Consider the following 19,532-nt stretch of genomic DNA (forward strand, 5'->3'; position numbering starts at 1 on the left):
TCACCGAATATTACAACTCCAATAGTATACTCACTGCTACCCCGCAAACTTTACTTACGCCCACTCGAGATTGCACTGCCTATTAATTTCTCGTCAATCAAAATTATATTACTATTGTAATATTTTGTAAACGAATATCATATCACCATTCCGATATCACAGCATCGCCACCTCGGCTTACTGTCGTCCCTCGTGCCGAAAGCGGTATACTAGCCAATCTTTAAAACTCGCATAAACTCCACTATGGTATCAAGAAAACCCTCAAAACTAAGGGTCCTTTGTAACGTTCCACTCGGATAGATCTGCAACTCCAAGATTTTTTTTTTCTAGTGGTAACGGTAGATTTCTCAAATCTCCTCCTCCCATAGTTCCAGAGGATACGTCAGCATCTTCAAAAAATTAAAGGGGGAGGTTAAGTAGGTAAGGCCAATCCCGCTCCTTGTGTGGCGAGTGTCGCATGAAGTTTTAGATTTTTGAGAGTCGGTGAACCTGGATTTTGGAACACTGCAAGGCGGGGCTCGCCGAATTTCACCTGCCGAAAAAGTTTCTTACACAGAGAAATCGGGTATCACGTTTGTAGATTGTATAAGTACCTTGTACCTGGGACAATATAGAGAAAATATGGGGAACGGCAGGATGTGGGAAATATGTCGATACATCCTGCCCTTCTCGCGCCCTCGAATCTTGGTAAAGGAAAGGAGGTTGTGTTGCCTACGGTTGCCCTTGCCTATTGCGGAGGAAAGTGGATCCGAAAGAACCAGGCCTCGTCTCATGCTCGCTTGATGTATCAAGTGTCGAAACTTTCGCCTTGACACCGAACGACAATTGGCCCTGCCCCGCCTAAATTTACCCTACCCCAAATATTAAAGTCGGCAGATACGCAGGAAAGCTGTAAATACGTTTTAGATTTAGAGATAGCGACCCCGACATATTTTCAGGGTTCGAGGGTTAATATATTTTACGTAAGTGGTCTTGAGCCCCACATCGACATATGTATGGGCATGCTTGATACATGTATATAGGCCGTACCTTTAATGATGCTTTCCTTTCTTCTTCTTGCCTTTACCGCTGTCCCCGGTGTCACCCTTGGTATTGCCATGTTCGTCAATAAAATCTCCAAGGATGAGGGCCTCTCGTGCGACTTGGTTGATGATTCGGAAACTGAAAAATTCAATTAAGCCGTTAATCCTACTGATTCGTCACAGGGATGTATACAAATCCCCTGGGGTACCAATTAACATGTATCAATACTTACCGGTCAGGCCCAAGTTTGATGCCGCCGTACCAGCGACTTACAATAACAAGAACATTCCAGACATCAATTAAGTCTAACAAATGGCCAAGCCTAGACCCGGCGGCAGTTTCTCCGTCATCGTCGTTGTCTGTCCCGGAATGTTAGCCCAGTTTGAGGCATAATTTTATGAGGTTGAAAAATGTGTTGTTGGTGTCGTGAATGAGTGGTTAGGGTAGCACGAGGCCATGGTGGCATTATTACCTTGGTAAATTATCCCTTCCGACGTGCGAATCCTGAAAGCTAAAGGGCCATATCACGGTTAGTAATGATAAGATATGATAATATCAAATTCTAGAACAATCAATTAAGGCAAACACGCAATTAAGCAATTCTCACCAGTGATATTGTGAGTCGCCCTAGCGACTTTCCGGTCCGTGGAAATGAGTTCTGCGATGTGCTGCTTAGCTGTTTCAGCTGAAGTCACTCGCACACACCTGCCCACAAACTGAGATTTGGAGACCGTGGTAATTGGTGTGATTGTCCATGGAATTGAGGAGACAACTGTCACGGCCGCAGCAGCGGCACTACTAGCATCGGGTACTATCTCTTGTACTTCGACAGATTCTGGAGGCGAGATTGGCGCAGCATCTTCAATGCTGTCTTTATGCAATAGCTCCTGGTGCAGCCTTGGAGTGTTAGATAATTTTCATATATTCGGCCGAGTCAGCAAGATTTTGCAAGGCTGATACACCGCCTGTGTGATATTGTAGATGCATATGGTTTATCAATTTGCAAGTGTCATCTCGAAACAATGTAACCAACAACAGTGAAAAAAAAAATAAAAAATTTATAGTTGGATGTCATACCTTTAGGCCTTCGAGTAAGTCGAATAGTACCACTACGCCGTCAAGCCACACGTTGTGTAATACATCCCGAGATAGTTGGGTGACCTCTTCCTTGCTTAACCCCTTCCCAAAGGTAGTCCCTGACAGGATAGTTGGAGGGGATGCCGGATAGTCTCTCGGAAACTTAAGGGTTAATGATACAGGTGGATTAATTTCACTCGACGGGGGTGAGAGAATGCAAACTGCTTCCCCAGCTTCTATTCGGTAGGTAGACGACGGAGTAGAAGCAGGATTAGCTATATTAGAAGCTAGAGGTGGCTGTTGAAGTCTTAGCGTATCTTCCGCATATATCGAATTTAGAGATGTGATTTCGTCGAGTAAGTCCTGTGAAATATCGGACGAAGACATCTTCCTTTGCAACTGAAAGAATACTATTATGCCGTTAAAGGCATATAATAGCCCGCCCTGAACTGTGTGTAACCGTAAACGCCTCTACGTGTGCTGGACTATTGGAATGTTGCAGGCTTGAAGCTGTGATTCGTCCAGACCAGCTAGTAATCCTGTCAATCCTGTCGGGAAGCTGCTTATCGAAGCAACTGCTTTGTTGGCTTTCTCTAAACCGACAACTAAGCAGCTCAATAGACTTTTGATATGTTTTAGCCCCGGCGCTACGGTTCCCCCTACCGAAATCCTGCAGATGTTGTCAACTCTTTAGCGAATTTCTTGGCCTTAATGAAATCAGATCTCTGGGTCGTGAAGTTGTGGTGGGATGCATTCCAGCGATATGATTCGGCGGTTGCGAATTCGAGGGCGCTTGAGAAAAAGTATGGTGCACGTGGAATGCCAAGTTTCCAAAAGTCTTGGTTCGTCCGACCTCCTTTTTGCTTGACAGGCATATGAAACGAACCCGAAGCAATCCTGGGAAACAAGCAAGCAAGCCACTCAAAGGGGGGCTTCGAGGCTTTGTTCCGGGAGGTATTCGGTACTCGGGGGCAATTGCACCAACCACACACAACGCATCCTGGATATGTGTATGTACACAATGTCGAAGTCGCGATGTATCTCAACAAAAGCCTCATATCACAAAATTCACCCACACCTAAGCCGAATCTGAAACTGGTATTCGGCCACCCGTCTGCCCAGAAGTATAGTACCTCAATATGCATTATCTTTCACCTGTATGCATTGGTTCTCATCTGTTGCTCGATTAGAATTTCCACTAAATCAACAAATTGGTATAGGTACCTGCAAATATCCTTCATTGCGATCTTCAGTCCCTGTATATTGGGTCGGAGCCCTTAGAGCCATTCAAGCTTTGATGGACAGTCGTGTCAGATAGTCTCAAACTTTGACACCAGAATCAGTAGGATCACATCAACAAGGATATAGAAACTTGAAGAGTTTTCGCCCAACAGGGTCAAATAATGGTTCTACTCTCAAGGAGCAACCGAATTGGAGCGGTTAAACCTATGTCTTCACGCCAAGTTTGTGATTACAGAGGCACGGGCTCGCCTAGGAGCACAGCTGGCGGATGATATCGATCACTGTGGCACAGTCAAGACTACAAGTTGCTTTAGCTGTCACTAGTTCTCGAAGGACAGTTAGCGTTTCGAACATTTCCTAGAGCGAAAAAGTGATAACCTAGACGCCGATGATCACCTGTCTTGAGACTAAGGCAATGGAGCTGCATAAAGCAATACAAGAGTTTATGTGGATTCACACTTGACGAATAATGACAAGGCATGGAATATTTGCAATATATGAGTACCTAATTATTTTGTATGCGCGGGCTCCCCAAACCATTGTTATGTAATAGTAACAATATGTTATTGGACCATTCTTGCTATTTTAATACGCAAAAGCGCTTTTGAACATAATGCATCCGATGGGGAACTACCCATGCTGACTGACGTGGAATATCGAGGTTGGAACAGATCCATTCAACAGCTCGAACAGTGGATTTTCTAAGGCATGCCTACGCTTTTAGAAACGTCACGAAAAGTACAGCGGTAGAGATATCCTTGTGGCCATCACGCTGCATCTGCCGGTCGACAACTCGGCATGTTCACAAGATTGAACATGAGAAAGGGGTTTTCTAGATTTGTTTGAGGCTACATACAACCCCGAGAGCCCAGGTCTGGGCAATACTCTCCGCTTTCTGGGTAGCGCTTGGTGGTGCCACAGTAGCATCGTATCAAGCAAGATCAGGCGACCCTTCTGATCGGAAGCCAACACACCTAACATATTGTCCGAATTTTGCAAATTAATTATTCTGGGATAACGATGGTTCTCTTAAAACTGCCACTGAGAAGGAATTTTAAGCAAGTCCCCGGTGTATTCTTGAAGGCAGCTACAACAGTTCGGGGCGTAGTGTAACAGAAACAACAAAAACATGGTGCACCTCCTTAGCGAAGAGAGCCCAAGGAATTCCAAGGCCAAGGCGGGATTCCAACCAAGTCAGTCCCCTTTCCTCGGGAATCTGCACAACCTCCAACCCAACCCACAGGAATCCGCATAATTAGAAAGGCAATGCAAAGGTTTGTCGACTTCTCAAAAAAGCATCTGTCGATATCGGCAAGTGAACCGCGCCTCTTCCTCACTAATCAACAGGCAGAGCGTACCTACATGCTTCAAGACACTTCATGCAAGGAACCATTCGGCTCTGTCAAAGAAACCAAAAAAAGACTGAGCTAGCGACTCTCGACGGTAGCATCGACAGCGGGATTTTTTCTAGCCACCGCCCGCTTAAATCAGCTGCTGTTTCAAGCTTCATGCCTCCTGAACAAAAGGACAGGCTTAGAACAATCTGGCAAGAATGTAACCCCCTATCTCAACACAGGAATTTTCGCGCGCGGGCTTTTAGGAAAATATCCAAATCAGAGAAGCTAGCTTCTCGAATCCAGAGAACCAGTCTGATCAAGCCGTGTCTATGAATTGAATGCTGCCGGGTTAGTCTTGGATCGATTGGACCTCGAGACATCTGGTCAATAAGCTCGGGCGTTTGTCAGTATTGGCAGGGGTTGGGTGAAGCTCAGCTAATGGCAAGCCCGAGTTTTTCGCCGTGGCGAAGAATGCCAAACCACTTGTCTGAATCCGGTAACTGAAAAGACCCCGCTTCCTCCGTTTGAGGGGCTCCCAACATGACGAATGTGCAGAATTTTGAATCGGATTCCACGCTAACACGGCCACCCAGAGCGCCCAGAAAATGCCCTGGCTGGCAGCTTTAGCCATTTGCTATGAAACCCTGTCATGTTTTGACCATGGCTAGCCACATCCTGCTGCTCAGGTACCCGTACTTCGATCAGCTCACTTGGAAACAATGCTCCCTATCCAACTGCCAGGAACAGATGCAGCGCCGGGCATCACCATCCCCTCCTGAGACTCCACACCGTCCAATGGCAGACTCCATCCCTTTAGACACGGAAGAGGGCCTTTAGTTTAACCCTCGCAGAAAAGCTTAGCCCTCTCTTGCATTGAAGTTTGCAGGTGGAATGCAGATTTATAAAATGGTTCGACGAGCCACTTCTTGGGCTTTCCCTTCCTTCTCCTTTTCCACCATCATCAAACAGATCTTCCACTGAGCTATAGCTCACCTATATCTTATATTCGACTGGGTCGATCACGTTCCTTACACCTCATTCCCTACCAGCCGAGCCGCTTTGATAGCACCCAAATATCCTGCTTGACGCATCGATATTCTTCTATCCAAGGTTTCTCGACCTTCCATTCATTCCAACCCAGGAACGCAAGTATTTTACCAGTGGCTAGTTCCACCGTACGACCTTCCTCTATACGAAACAGGTTTTGACTCGAAACCAGTAGGCAGCATCTCTGTCGTCGTATAAAGGCCTCGTTCACGCTCTCTTTTTATTCTAAAATCATCAGCAAATACTATCGTCTGGGTACGATAGATTTATAACTCAGTGGACACTGTCTCACTCATACTCACCAAAATAAAAATACTCCAAAAATGCATTTCACAACATCCTTCATCGCTGCCGCAGCGGCCTTCCTCCCTCTTGTTAGCGCTCACGTCAAGATGGTGAGCCCAGAAGTATATGGAATTAACACAGATAACGCACCGCTAGATCCCACTGGCGCAAACTTTCCATGCAAATTCCCAGGTGGTGTCGGCTCAAAGGAGGACCCAAAGGCAACTTATACACCCGGTGTCTCTGGTACGTTCCAGCTCCTTGGTGGCGCAACCCACGGTGGTGGTTCTTGCCAAATTTCTATCACCTACGACAACCCCCCTACGAAAGACAGTGTCTTCAAAGTTGTTCAGTCGTATGAGGGTGGTTGCCCAGTAGTCGCCTCCGGAAACCTTGGTGGTGATGCCTCGATGCCTCTTCCAGCTCTTCCAGTACAACTTCCAGAGGGTCTCAAGGCTGGTGAGGCTGTTTTCGTCTGGACTTGGTTCAACAGAATCGGTAACCGAGAAATGTATATGAACTGCGCTCCAATCACCATTGGAGGCTCCGGGTCGTCGGATGATACCTTTAACTCTCTCCCCGATATGTTCGTCGCCAACATCGATGGAGCCAAGAATAACGCCTGCACAACCACAGAGGGCATCGACATTGTTTTCCCCAATCCTGGGTCTAATGTCAAAGTTGTTGATGATAACCGCTTTGGTGCTGCCTGTCCAGGTGGCCCTAGCACTCCTGGAGGCTCTGGTAGTTCTCCAGTTGGTGATGAGCCATCAGTTACATCAGAGACAGTTCCATCCTCTACTTCTCAACCACCGTCGGTTATCACTCAGCCTGCTCTCATCGGTGGCCCAGCCGTCAGTGTCAGCAATATTGTGATTGGAACCTCCTTCACCGATATCGGTAGCCCATCCGAAACTGCCGTTCCTGAGCCAGTTGAGACTGAGGCAACATCCCAAATCGCACCACCTCAAACCACACTCTTGAGGGTCTCGACTACTGCCGCTGCACCTGTCGAACCCACCGTCGCCCCAACCCCCACCAAGGATACTTCCTCCCCAGCACCAAGCGGAGGCAGCGATGGGTCTAAGAATGGATCTGGTACCTTCCAGGTTGGCCCATGCGACTCCTCCAAGGTTATCATCATCTGCGGTTCCGACCCATCCAGTTACACTCAGTGCTTTGACAACAACATGGCCTACGGACCATTTGCCGTTCCACCTGGCACTAAGTGCGACAGCACTGGTATGGGTGGATTCAAGGCCATCAAGCCAGTTTCCAGCCGATTTGCTCGACGCTACCTTGGTCGCAACCATCGAAGAAGTTTTGTTCACTCTCACAGCTTCTAAGCTAAGCTCAGCCTGAGCTAGTATGAGTTGTGTGTAAGATGTATCACTTCTTTCTTCTACCATATACCATAGGGCATTTTTCATAACAGGAGTTTTCGGGTTTCATTTTGGTTCGCGGCGTTAATCTTTTTCTGTTTCCTTTCGAAAATTTTCATTTCTTTGTATTTGCATAGTGCACTGTGTTGCGCTAGAATTACACATTTTAGTATCAGATGAATGCTGGTGAATCTTCTGTACAATATCTTTTTTTATCTTTACCACAAAAGAATACAATGGTGGAACTTACCCAAACAACCTAACTCTTTCCCATTTCTCCTTTATAGATAGCCGGTGCATTCTGGGTGAATATTTCCTTTGTAGAGTGACATGTTGAATTGCCCAGCCACATCTATGTGAAACTGTCTCCCCCTGAAGCCAACGTAAGGCAGCATTCCTTCGGCAAACACCACTGCGCACCACAGCAAGAATGGATGTACCGCACTGCCGCCTGGGGCTAGAGTATATATATATATATATTTTCTACTTGCCTTCATCTTTCTGCAATCATCATACACAAGTGCGACGACGATATGGTTTGAAAATCCGTACATGCATTCCCAATCTGTCAGCCATTGAAAGATGCCGCTGCCGCTCGCAAGTTGGGCACCAAACAGGTTGATTTCGATTGGCTCTACAGACCATTTGAATATCTCTGGTGTTGCCGAATTTCCTGCTCCCTTGCGCAAAAGCCGAACATGCACATCGAGCAACCTCTGGGTAATCCCATCCCTCGAACCAGCGCCCTAAATCTTGTGTTGCATTGGATCATGCATGGGACCAAACTGTTGATTTTTGATACTCGTCGTCGGAATCGTCTGCCCATCCACCACTCCTGACAGAATACGGGCTTATAGCCCTGGCTTTCCCGTTCGGGGGAACAGATATCCCAAACTCGTTCAAAGTAGATATTTCGTCTCGCCAGGGATTCAGGTGAAGGACTTCGTGGGCACTCGGGTTTAAATTTCTCGGCTCTTCGTCGCTGCGAATCCCATACTCCAGTAGATCTCGTAAAGTTTTATGCACCTTTTCCGAGGTGCATAAAGATAGGATAATCGGCCACGCCTCTTCGAAGAGCCCTTGCTCTCCCATTCCATCTTTCGGGAAGCAGCTGTTTAGGCGCACGAAATACTTGGGTTTTGAACCGGAGCCAGGTTGTCGTCCGAAGTATGGCGTTAAGGGGGGGAAATCTTGTCTTCAATATCTTCCTCTAAATTCCTCGGGATTCGTCCCATGAGTATTCCTCCGTCCGCTGCTGATTTCATGTCCTTCATTGCAAGGGGATATCGGTTCCTGCGTCTCCTTGGCTTCATGTTGCATTCTTTGCAAAATAGGCTTCCACGGATCGTACACAGTCTTAGTGAGGCGTTGGTAATACTTAGACCAGTCTAGAGCTTGTTCTATGGCCTGTAGCCTTGCAGGGAGTTCGGAGTGCTTATGGTTGTTTGTGCTAACATTGTCCGGGTTCTCTTTTATCCAGGAACGATTGACTATCCGGACCGTTATCGATGGTATTTGGGCCATCTCTGAGGCAATCTCGTGAATTGGTTGATGTCGTTCCCTCGGCTGTGTATTTTCGGTACCTAGAGGCTGGTAAGTACCTAGATTATTGGGAGTCTAGGTGGATATAAGACAAACCGTCAGCTGAATTTGAGGATCCCATAATTGAATGTTTTTAAGATTAGTGTGAGTTGTGGCCATCGATATCACGACTATCATCAATAAAACGTGCGAAATTCAACAACGCTGTAACCTAGATAAGCACCTGTTAGCTACTTAAGTATGTTAGCATGCATACCAAGGTAGCTGTAGAGAAAATATCCTAATTTCCCTGCGCCTGGACTTCGAGGCTAAATTTCCTTGATATTGAAAGTTGACGGTAGGTAGTGTATTTCGGTCGAAGAAAATAGTTTGATATTGTGAACTCTGGTTCGATGAAAATGTTAAAATATAATATTGCCATGATCTTGAAAAGGAGATTTTGAAGTTGGTGAATTAAGTTAATCGGATCTTGTCAAATAACGCAATGGGTATCTAGATTCTCTCAAAGGAGGCGAATATATATTGGTGCACTATATATATTTTTTATAGTACATTAGCGGCATATGAACATAACAAGAAGATATACTTGTATCGCAAATTTGCAGAAATACTATCCTAAGTTAATGTCCTCTTTAGCCACTGAACCCAATATTCGATCGTTAAGCCGAATTTTCCTAATCCTTGGTTTCGAACTTCTTGGTTCGACATGTGGTCCAATAGCGGCTCTCGTTCGATTCCCACTCTTAGTATACTATCCCTCCCAATAAATCGTCCGTATCCATATCTTCGATTCAGCTTTGACAAGTGAGCCTTTCTTTGTTGGCCCGTCAATAGCTCAGTGCCCTTAACATCGTCCAAGACAGAGCTCTTGTGGAATAGTTGGATTTCCGAAGCAATTGAAGTAGGGAGTCGTTGGAAAAGCCTGGAAACCCGGAATAGATAGAAGTGTATTGCTAGTATAAAATAAAATCCGAGCAATGTTGCAGTGAGAGCAAACATTGATGTGGATATTTGAACTCTAACAGTTGGTGCGAATTTTTGCCCTTCAATCTGCGGCGTGGAAGATGGTGCTCTTGTAAACATTTGACTGTGGTAAATACCTAAGGCAGCAGTAAATACTCTTGCGTAAACTTCACTCAATTGTTTACTGATTAGGCTCATGTCGATATCATGGATGGGGACTTGAGGATCGAATGCTTTTGTTGAATTGGCAATAGTCTGAATCATGAAATCGATCCATCCCGTCGGAAGTGAGTTATCGGCAAAATGTAACCAAGTGCCACTTTTTATGTTGAGGGAGATATCGCTAAGATCGGAGCGAAGGAGGAGCTGCATTCTGGCAAGAAGTTGCGATTCGGTTATCGCGCCCGCAAAAACATGGGGTTTTTCATCGATACTATTGTTCTTTATTTCTGCTTTAATGATTTGGTCTGATGTATCGAATGTAAGTTCATACCGGCGAATATCGAGTTTTGGCCTACAGACGATGGTTTTATATTCGAATGTTGTAGGATCGAAATGAGATATATTATTAAGAGAGTGTGTGCGAGAAAATATAGCTGGAACGAGGCCACCGCAAATCTCGTTTTCTCTCGAGTTATTAGAAGCTGCTCGTATCTGAGGGTAAGCTTCCATGGCGACTGATCCGATGTATCCACGTGGGATTCCAGCTACTCTTTCATCATTCAGTAACAACGAAAGCTGAAATCTTGCGGAATCCTCGCATAATGGACCAGAGTCCTCATATGCGGTTGTCCGGAATTTGAAACTTGCAATCTGAGTTCGCTCCACTGGGTCGTATTCGACTTTGAGAGGAACGTCTATTTCTTCGCACGAGAGACTAGCATTAAGCCCTATTGTTTCAGCTCGAAAAAAGTCGGAAGAGTTCGAAAGTCGAATATCATTAGGCTTGAGCGGTAGAAAAAAGTGGGTCGGGGTGCTCCAGGCTGGGAGAGATGTATTGCTGGTAAAGTTGGCGTAAAGTGTGTAGTAATGGTCGTCACGTCCGGTTACGAAATGATGCGCTGGTATTTGAGATTCATTGACGATGGCGAGCGAATAGTAATACGGCAAAGCCTGAACGGAGGGTAGATATTGTTCTCTAACTGTTATAACAGTTGGTGATCTTACGGTCCCAGGATCAAAAAGCGCACCCAGAGCAATTGCCAAAGCATTCGTCGAGAGAGCGGCCATTGCTAGTATTGATAAAAAGTAGTGGCGGGATCTTAGAGCCGAGAAGATGGTGAGGGATGGCGGTACGGCTTCGAATTTAAGGGTTAGTGATTCGGAGGCCAGCGCATGCCCATTCCTGAGGGTCTCAAGAGGTTGTAACACACATATGAACCTGGTAAGGAGCACCCAAAATGGTTCCAGAAGTGTTCCTATTGCAGTAGGGATATATGAAAATAATAGCTGGAATACGAAAATATTGTCGCTGAATGATGGCAATCCTAGTGTGTATAATTAGTGCTCTAACTCGACTTAAACTGAAACTATGTAAGATGGGTATGGACTTCAAGCTTACCGTCATGTGTATTATGATAATGGAATATGTATGAAACAAAAGCGAGTAGACTTCCCAACAACAAAATGAAGATCGTACCAGCAGCCGCACTGAGTTCAAAATTTTTCTCTTGTTCGTTCTCGTGAGGTTGGAAGGTACGGCCTAAGAAAACCCAGTGAGCCCTATGAACAACAGTGATATTTGCATTTTTATGAGTAGTGGCTGTTAGATCATTGCTGGATATGAACTTACTCGTTGAACTCGAATCGCTCCCGGGTTCTGAAACTATAGAAAGCTGATATTTTCCCGCTTGAGAGTCCAGCTTGAATTTCAAGGAGTTGTCATCCACAGCTTGGTGGAGCTGGTTGGTAGTCGACGTGCCGTCGAGAGTTTCGAATTTCTCTAGCAGCTTCGGTTCACTAGCAACTAAGGCCATTGTACCAGCTAAAGATGCGGGATCGCAGATTAAACCAGATGTCCTCCTCGTACTCGATAGTACGAAACAGATCAAGAGTACAGTAACTGCTCCGAGTAAGCCCTCCAAAATCCTGGCGAATATTTCCGGCACCACCACGGCTTCGGTCGTAATCGAGACACTCCCGTCTACTGGCCTCCTTTCGGGGTCCATCAGTTTGGCCGTGGCGTATGTCACGAATAGTAATTTGTAGGCCTTGTCGACAGTCGAAGTTAGGAATGAAAAGTCCAGATATTTTTCCAAATTCGAGTCGATTGCAAATAAATATCCCAAGACATTCGTATCATACACCCAATCTGAGTTTATCATAACTTTCGTGATTTCTTTCGTCCACGCAGTGTGGCGCGGGGCTGAAATAAATGGTCCACCATTGCTAATACTAACACCGCCACCCGATACTACTGTTTCGAATATTGTCGCATTGAATTGGTCAGCAGTCAGTACTTTCGAAGTACTGATATAGGTAACGTTTTTCGCAAGTTTTGTCTGGGCATCAACGGCGGCTTCGACGGCTGAACTTCGGTATTTCGGTTCACAAAACACAGCGTTCACCGACGGTGTAGCATTGTAATCCTTCTGGTAGGCGAATATAACTAAAAAGAGACTTGGGTTTGGATCTTGGATCTGACAAGATGGAGTATTAAGGTAGTACGCGGAATTAGCCCCCGAATTATATCCAACAAATTGGGCGTACCACTGCCTCCAAGGGTTCTCGGGTGTTGGTTTGTATTGTTTTTGAAAACCTGGGTGTCTGAAACTACAGTTTGTTTGCTTGTCGTAGAGAAAGCGTTCACTGTCGTCTATTTCGAGTCTTGCGGACCTATTCGGCTCTCGTATCACTATCCTTTCAGCAGGGCGACAATCAATCTCAGCATAATACGCAGTAGAGTTGCCGATCCAGAGCTCGGTCTGCACATCAGATCCTGATACTAGGCCAGATACCGGTTCGAATGGTAACACCGCTTCTGATTTCGTGCTATAAAGCGGAGGCGTTGAGTTTAGCCAGGAGATGGAATATGCGACATTCATGAATGAAGTAGTCTCTGGTCCAAAAGTTGAAAGTTTCTTGAGGCCCTGTGTCGTCATAAATTTCGTTGGCATGAGCACCTGCTGTTGGACTGTCGCGATCAGGGAACTCTGAAGCGGCGTGATAAACCAGAAAACCAACACCGTCGCAGTCCCGATATGGAACACTGACCAATGGCCCCTCTTTGCCGCCTTAAATGGTACGAATGCTAAAAAGTCGAAGGGATAACATAGCAATATCGAATTCTTCGCTGTAACTCCGTTAGGTTTTGATAATTCAAACCATGGTTCCAATCGTTTTGCATCTAGGTCGGAAAGTGAAAGGAGAATGGCGAATATGACCGAGGCTACGGTACCCATATACTGTGAGACAAAAACTTGCCAACCGTTGAGGCCATCACCCTGGGCAAACGTGAGATATCCATCGCGTTGGCTCTTCCTGAAGAGTAGTTCGATGGAGATTATAAAAAATAAAGTTAAAAGGATTAAAAATATAAGGTATGGTAACCGTAAAGTAAATGGTTTCCAGCTTGGAAGGTTGTGGTCTAAAAATAATATAAAATGTTAAGCTCGGCGTTGAAAACCCCCACGTCCTAGCTCAAGGTCGAATTTACCTTTGATTTTTTCGGATCCGAAGCTCGAAAAACTCTTAAAAGAAAACTTGCTAACAGGCGGGCGAGGGAAAGGCTTGTCTGTATTTATAAGTGTCAAGAATTAGCCAGACCGCTATCAAAAGAAATCATGGGCCCCCTTAAATCCAACTTCAAATGAAACCCAACTCTCGAATGAGCGTTTTACGAACCTTTAATGTTGGCAGTGCTCGACCCACTAACTGCTGTGCCTGGTGGGACGGGAGCAGGAGTTTGAGGTGGTGTTTGACTTTGACTAGGGTTTAATATTGTTGGACTCGATGTTAGAATCGACGTTGGAGTTGGACTCGGGGTCCTGGAAAGTGGAATATGTGCCACAGGTTGGGCCGGAGGCGTATTAAGAGATCGATTCCTATATGGCAGTCTCCCAGCTGCATCTTGATATTGGCGCCCGGCCATTGTGCACAGCAAACCCTTCTAACAACCCTTTAGAACTTTTACGGCAAAGAACCACCAGTTTGGATCAATTATGGCAAAGTGCGTCTATAATTTTGTATATCAACCGTGCCTCAAAGCCTGTACCATTGGCCCACTTCCCGCGTAAAATATCTGGAGAAATTACGCAGAATCTATCGGCCGTCAGCACAACATCTAGAATTGAAAGAGAAGAAAAATGCCACAAGGCTTTTTGTGTTGAAAATCGACCAGCAAATGTATTAAACCCGAAGAAAAGAAAAGAATAATGCTGAACAAAAAATAAAGGAAGAGAAACGCCGCGCTGAACGGAAGAATATAAAGACAATAGGAAGACACAGGTGACATGGGTACAAGTATGAACGGTTATACAAGAATAATAATAGATACTAAAATCATGCATTCTATTATGTTCCAAGCGCTAAGCTGCCACAGACTTCGAAATTGGATCACAGAGTGCTTCTAATTGTGTTGGCGAATGGGAGCGCTGCCAGCCCTTGGAGGGTCAGGGGTGGAGCGAGCAAACCTTCCATTTCTGGCGTGGTCTGGGCGGTTACTTGAATGACACCCGAATTTGCCGCGAGCATGCAGCTTTTCAGCAAGGACCCTCGTGGAGTAGACGGGGATGTGATTATATCCATCGTTCAAATGCAGTGGGCTTATCGCCAGGCAATCCGAAAGGGGGACGGTTAGATCAAAATCATCCATGAAGAATAAATAGCAGTGTCGTTAAGGTTTCATCCAACATCAGTCATACTTTATACCATACAAGCGCTGTATTAATTTATTCCGGGGTGTTGTTAAAAGGGTTGCTGTTCAGGAGGTCCTCCATGCTGAAATCCAATGGAACATCTTGACTACTGGCGTCAACATCCATAAAATTCAACGATTCGAAAGCGAGCATGTCAGTTCCTGAAAGCCCGGGGCTTTGCCAACCGGTACTTGCGCTGGAAATAAACGGACCAGAAAGAGGCATCGAACAGCTTCCTGAAGAAGGAAGGGAATTGTTAGAACTTGCCGCCGATTGTCCTGAAGCCGATTTCATACGAAGGAACGGCTCAGGAAGACCGACACTCCCAGAGTGAGATGATCGAGCATCTTGGCCCATGAGTGGTGAACTTTGTGTTGATGCTGCAGGGGCCGTTCCAGGCGGCAAATTCCACTGTGCGGCATCCTGATCTTCAGAGGCATCGACTTGTAGGTTGAAAACGGCGAGAGTACTTCTAGGTAGCTGCACAGCCGTTACATATCCCTCCGATGGCTGAGCGGTGCGGGCTAAGGGCGTCATGGCCATCCGCAGACTGCTCGAGCTAATCTCAGGTAAGCCGGTTTGTTGGCGCTGCTGATCGGTGGCGGGGTGTGCCAGCTTTTCGATTTCTTGGGGCCCGCCCTGTCGGAACCATGCTGCAAAATAATCTCCGTGGTAGAGTATATCCACAACGGAACTATTCAGCGGAATCATCGTGGGAGCAATTGCTCGCAACTTTTCTTTGTTAATGCATACTCCGGAAACACAATGGGGACCTGCTGGATCCACAGTGTGCTTGTTCCCAATTCCGTCGGTGCAAGCCTCCCTGATATCGACACAGAGCTTTCGAATGATGACATAAATGTCGGCAGCGGCCTTCATACTGTGCATGTAATTTCGGAGGGACTGCAAACTCTCTCGATAATACTTTCTTCCGTTGAAGAACAATGAAATATTGGGGTTGGCAAGCAGCCGACCGTCTTCCAGAATGTATTCTTCAGGCAGATATGTTAACAGGCGTCCAATCGTATCGCAAGCGATTCCCACAGCAAAGGGGACAAAGGGAGAAACGAGTTGTATTTTTCTCCCGACCGGCTTCGCAACTTCATCGTTATACTTCGAAATTGACCTTAGTACGGCGAGAACCGCAAAGGCATGGTTGAAGGCCGGAAAATAGTGTTCTGCGAATGTTTCCTTGGTGTCTTGATAACGGTGAAGCTGATTTAGAGTAGTATGGTAAATGATATGCATTAAGCAGATGGTTTCGATAATGGAGTGCTCCCCGTCAAAATGGCCTTTGAAGTTATCAGCGGTAAATTTATACTCCGATGGAAGCCTCTCCTCCCATATCTTCAACTCTGCAGCAAGTTGCTTTGTGTCACAGGAGTTATGTTCCGTTGGATAAACTTGAGGCAAGTGCGTGCAGGAGACTTTAAGAAAATGCAGAAGCCTCGCTCGAATGCCGACGATTTTAACAAGGTACCCCATAACACCGACATTGTTGGCCTGATCAAAAACACCTTTTGAATTCCCTATTTTCTCTCTTAAATCGAATTCCCTCTCTGGACATGGAAGTGGGATATCGGATACTACCAGTCGCTGTTCAGGGGCCTGGTGTTCAGTCAGGTGTCGAGAATGCTGTCAACAACACAATATCGTCAGCAAAATTACACACTAGGGGGATCTAAATACAGGTAAATCAGTGCTTACATCTTGTAAATACGCTGCCCAGAATGTCCTTTTGCCGATTTCTATTGCGGGTTCCATGATAGATTGTCCCAGTCTTTCCCTTTGCCGAAGCTTTTCATTAACCTGCTCCCCGAGCCGTATCTGTTTTACCATTGAGATCGCGATGTCGGAATATCCATTTGATTGTTCGATGTCACCAGTTGCAGAATAATGAAAAGCCAGCAAGAGAAAAGATTGAATGGTTGTTAAAGTGGGTGCGAATCTTTCGCCTAGGGCAGCTTGCTTTGCTTGTGCCTCAAGTATACGAGGTGAGTTAGTTGCACGTAGTTCGTCAGATAGTCGACAGCTTGCCGCACAAATGCACAAGAGGAGAATGGGCGATTGGGCTGTTAAGTTCCGTAGAAAAGACGATGGCTGTAGAAAACCGTATCCTTGCCAGTGAAGATGAGTGAAAAAAAGTTCTACGAGATTTTTTGTCGTTTGTTCATCTGGAAGCTGTATTCTCGTTTGTTTTGGAAAGCTTGTAGGATTGAGTTTCGAGAGAGGGGACACGAGCTTTGGTTCTGGGGGAACCGCGAAGAGCCTAGGATCATAGACTCCTTCATTTTCTAAGCTATATCCTGATGTGAAGAGCGGTTGATAAGATGAAGATATGGATTCTAGTGAGAGTTGGCGAGATCTATCGGACATGTTGCTAATAGGAGAGTCGGAAGGATGAGGATATGGGGTTTCAGTATGCATCCCAGAGTAGATGGTATGGGAAGGTGGTATTCCAGATCCAATGGGTAGAGTGAGAAGTGATGGGTCCATAGCACCAAGCATCATGCTATCCTCATCAGCAAGATCTCGAGATGAGGCTCTGGAAAAACAGGTAGAAGAGTCGTCGCCTTCATTTTGCGAAGGTCTTCTTCCAACACTCCTTTTACGAGACTTTGATTTGTCTCTCTTGATTGCGGAACTTTGTCTTCTTGGTCTTTGTGATAAGTTAACTTCGGCTTATGCTGAAGACGGCACTTGTGGGTAGGACAATCTTACCTTCCCTCTGTTCTGCAACTGTTCTTCAGAGTATCAGATTTCAAACAATTGTGGCAAGGGCCTCCATCTTTGTTAACAAGACATTTTATCTTCTTCCCTCTGCAGTTAGTACAAGCTATAGGCAACCTCTGCCTTGCTTTTCCTGCTTTCGTAAGACCCCATTCCGGGTTAACCTCTATCCCATCAATTTCTTTTGGTAGCTCGTGTTGGTCCGACATTAGTGACTTAAACTCAAATGGGGCTCTGCAGCCAAGTGTAAAACCAGGTGGCAAAGATAATCTTCTGTAAGTTGCAAATGATCCAGAGATATCGGTTTGAGGATTGCCGTTATATAATAGTTGCTGGGTGCTGTTATTAATAGCTTGGCTTTTTATATGGGCTTCCAGTGCGAACACCGAATCGCAGAACCATGTGGATCTTTTGGATATGTCCTCTTGTCTAGGCGTCTTAGCAATTTCTAGGAAGTCAGGGAGTTTTTTTTCCCTCTCCGCTTTGCTAAAGCTGCCTATCCCAGCTAGAAGATGAGTATTGTTCGGCTGTGCAGGATTCGTTGTTATGGTCTGTACAGCAACGGTATATTTTGAGTCTGATGATGTTTCCTTCTCCGCCTTATCAAGCGAATTGTCGACCACCTGACGAGCATCTTTAAGCGACGTTTCGACGATACTTGTCGTGGAGAGCGGTAAGGCCTGCGGGAGGACCACCATGGGCATATTTGCCTTTTCCATAACGGGGGTCGGCACCATGCTGGTTGTCGTTCTCATCGGAACTCTGTATTCCCTTTTTGGAACTCGGATTTTATTTTTGGGCCTTCTTCAGCTCACCGTCTGATGTTGAAGTGTTCTAAATTAACAAAAGGAAAAGAGGCTGAGAATGGAAGACGAATTTCTAGATTTTTAAATCCGGACGTTGACCCCTAGGATATTGAATGATTAGTACCCCATATGTTACTGCGCTATGTCTCCTTTAGTGCTGAACGCGAAACAAGAAAACTTAGGATATGCAATGGTCCTCCCAACGGGAAGAAGCAAGGTATGTAAAAGAATGACCATGGCATGGCAGGGGCGTGCTCCTACCTGTTCACACATACGTCAAATCCCAAGGCTTGTGATTTGATAGACGGCGCCCCCGGTATGTACTAGGAGCCAGCGCCTTGTTCAAAGTGGCCCCGTGGCTGTTCCTGGGCGGTGAATTGGGGGATGGGGGGCAGCGGGATATCAGAAAGTATGTATGTACCTTGTGAAGCCAACATGCATGAGTCTATGGCGCCATGGAATAATTGGATATCATGAAACTTTGCTTTTTTAGCCATACCTTCGGGGTATACGACCGTTAATAGCACAATTGTACCAGGGGTCCGGCAGTATGGTAGACTCGGTTTTCCAGACTTAGAACCCAAGAGTTGAATATTTGAGTTGAGAGATCGAAAACTGACTAGACTCATATGCTCATAGTTTGAGGCTTGTCAGCAGCGAGCTTTGGTATATGGAATCTCGAAATGTGCCGATGGAGGTATGATCGAGAGACCAACCAAGACTTACGAGATCAACTATATTCTAACATTAGAAACATAGAGGATTCATTTCATGTTTTTTTTTTTTTCCTCAAGATGCTGCGACTCGTTGAAAGTGATCGCCTGGCAAGGTGCTATTGGAAGCTTACGAAATATAACTACTTCCGCATGGTTGTAGAAAGTGATAGCAAAAGAAAATAAATTAAGAATTTGGAGCCGCTGTTAATTACGTCCTTGGTTAGGCCGTAGAAATCACCAGGGGCATGCAGGACCATTTCGGAGTCCAAACAGTGATACCAAATGACACTGTTTCCCATTATGGGGTATTAATAAGAAGCCAAGCGGGCTGTGCAGAAGCAGAACATCTGGAGAATAGTAGGCGTTCCTAACTTGCTCTAACTGATTTGTGAATTTGAGCCGTCGTCTCGAGAGAAGAGCTTGTTTTAACGTATTCATCCTGTCCTCGAGCTTGGAAATCAAGATTGCTGTTGGTTCTTTGATGTTACGACATGGCATTGTAAAGTATTAGAGCGGATCAGGGAAA

The 19,532-nt window shown here is 45.7% G+C and overlaps 5 protein-coding genes across 5 annotated transcripts; 1 reads left to right on the top strand and 4 right to left on the bottom strand.

The window, feature by feature from the left end:
• Positions 1–1,031: 1,031 nt before the first annotated feature.
• On the bottom strand, positions 1,032–2,487 carry DFL_002159 (uncharacterized protein; the record flags this gene model as incomplete). The annotated part of the gene is made up of 5 exons (XM_067630904.1): positions 1,032–1,161; positions 1,256–1,382; positions 1,496–1,534; positions 1,631–1,910; positions 2,101–2,487. The coding sequence occupies 5 exons, from the start codon at positions 2,485–2,487 to the stop codon at positions 1,032–1,034; spliced, it is 963 nt and encodes a 320-aa protein (XP_067493501.1).
• A 3,562-nt stretch (positions 2,488–6,049) lies between these two features.
• DFL_002160 (uncharacterized protein) lies at positions 6,050–7,357 on the top strand (the record flags this gene model as incomplete). Its single annotated transcript, XM_067630906.1, has 1 exon — positions 6,050–7,357. The coding sequence occupies one exon, from the start codon at positions 6,050–6,052 to the stop codon at positions 7,355–7,357; it is 1,308 nt and encodes a 435-aa protein (XP_067493502.1).
• A 1,233-nt stretch (positions 7,358–8,590) lies between these two features.
• Positions 8,591–9,056, bottom strand: DFL_002161 (uncharacterized protein; the record flags this gene model as incomplete). Its single annotated transcript, XM_067630907.1, has 2 exons — positions 8,591–8,976; positions 9,032–9,056. The coding sequence occupies 2 exons, from the start codon at positions 9,054–9,056 to the stop codon at positions 8,591–8,593; spliced, it is 411 nt and encodes a 136-aa protein (XP_067493503.1).
• Positions 9,057–9,550: 494 nt separating this feature from the next.
• Positions 9,551–13,988, bottom strand: DFL_002162 (uncharacterized protein; the record flags this gene model as incomplete). The annotated part of the gene is made up of 6 exons (XM_067630908.1): positions 9,551–11,196; positions 11,272–11,385; positions 11,460–11,600; positions 11,691–13,484; positions 13,554–13,631; positions 13,742–13,988. The coding sequence occupies 6 exons, from the start codon at positions 13,986–13,988 to the stop codon at positions 9,551–9,553; spliced, it is 4,020 nt and encodes a 1,339-aa protein (XP_067493504.1).
• A 799-nt stretch (positions 13,989–14,787) lies between these two features.
• On the bottom strand, positions 14,788–16,518 carry DFL_002163 (uncharacterized protein; the record flags this gene model as incomplete). Its single annotated transcript, XM_067630909.1, has 2 exons — positions 14,788–16,389; positions 16,462–16,518. The coding sequence occupies 2 exons, from the start codon at positions 16,516–16,518 to the stop codon at positions 14,788–14,790; spliced, it is 1,659 nt and encodes a 552-aa protein (XP_067493505.1).
• Positions 16,519–19,532: the final 3,014 nt, after the last annotated feature.

The sequence above is a fragment of the Arthrobotrys flagrans genome, assembly GCF_004000055.1.
Source record: "Arthrobotrys flagrans strain CBS H-5679 chromosome Unknown unitig_3, whole genome shotgun sequence".
Classification (NCBI taxonomy): Eukaryota; Fungi; Ascomycota; class Orbiliomycetes; order Orbiliales; family Orbiliaceae; genus Arthrobotrys; species Arthrobotrys flagrans.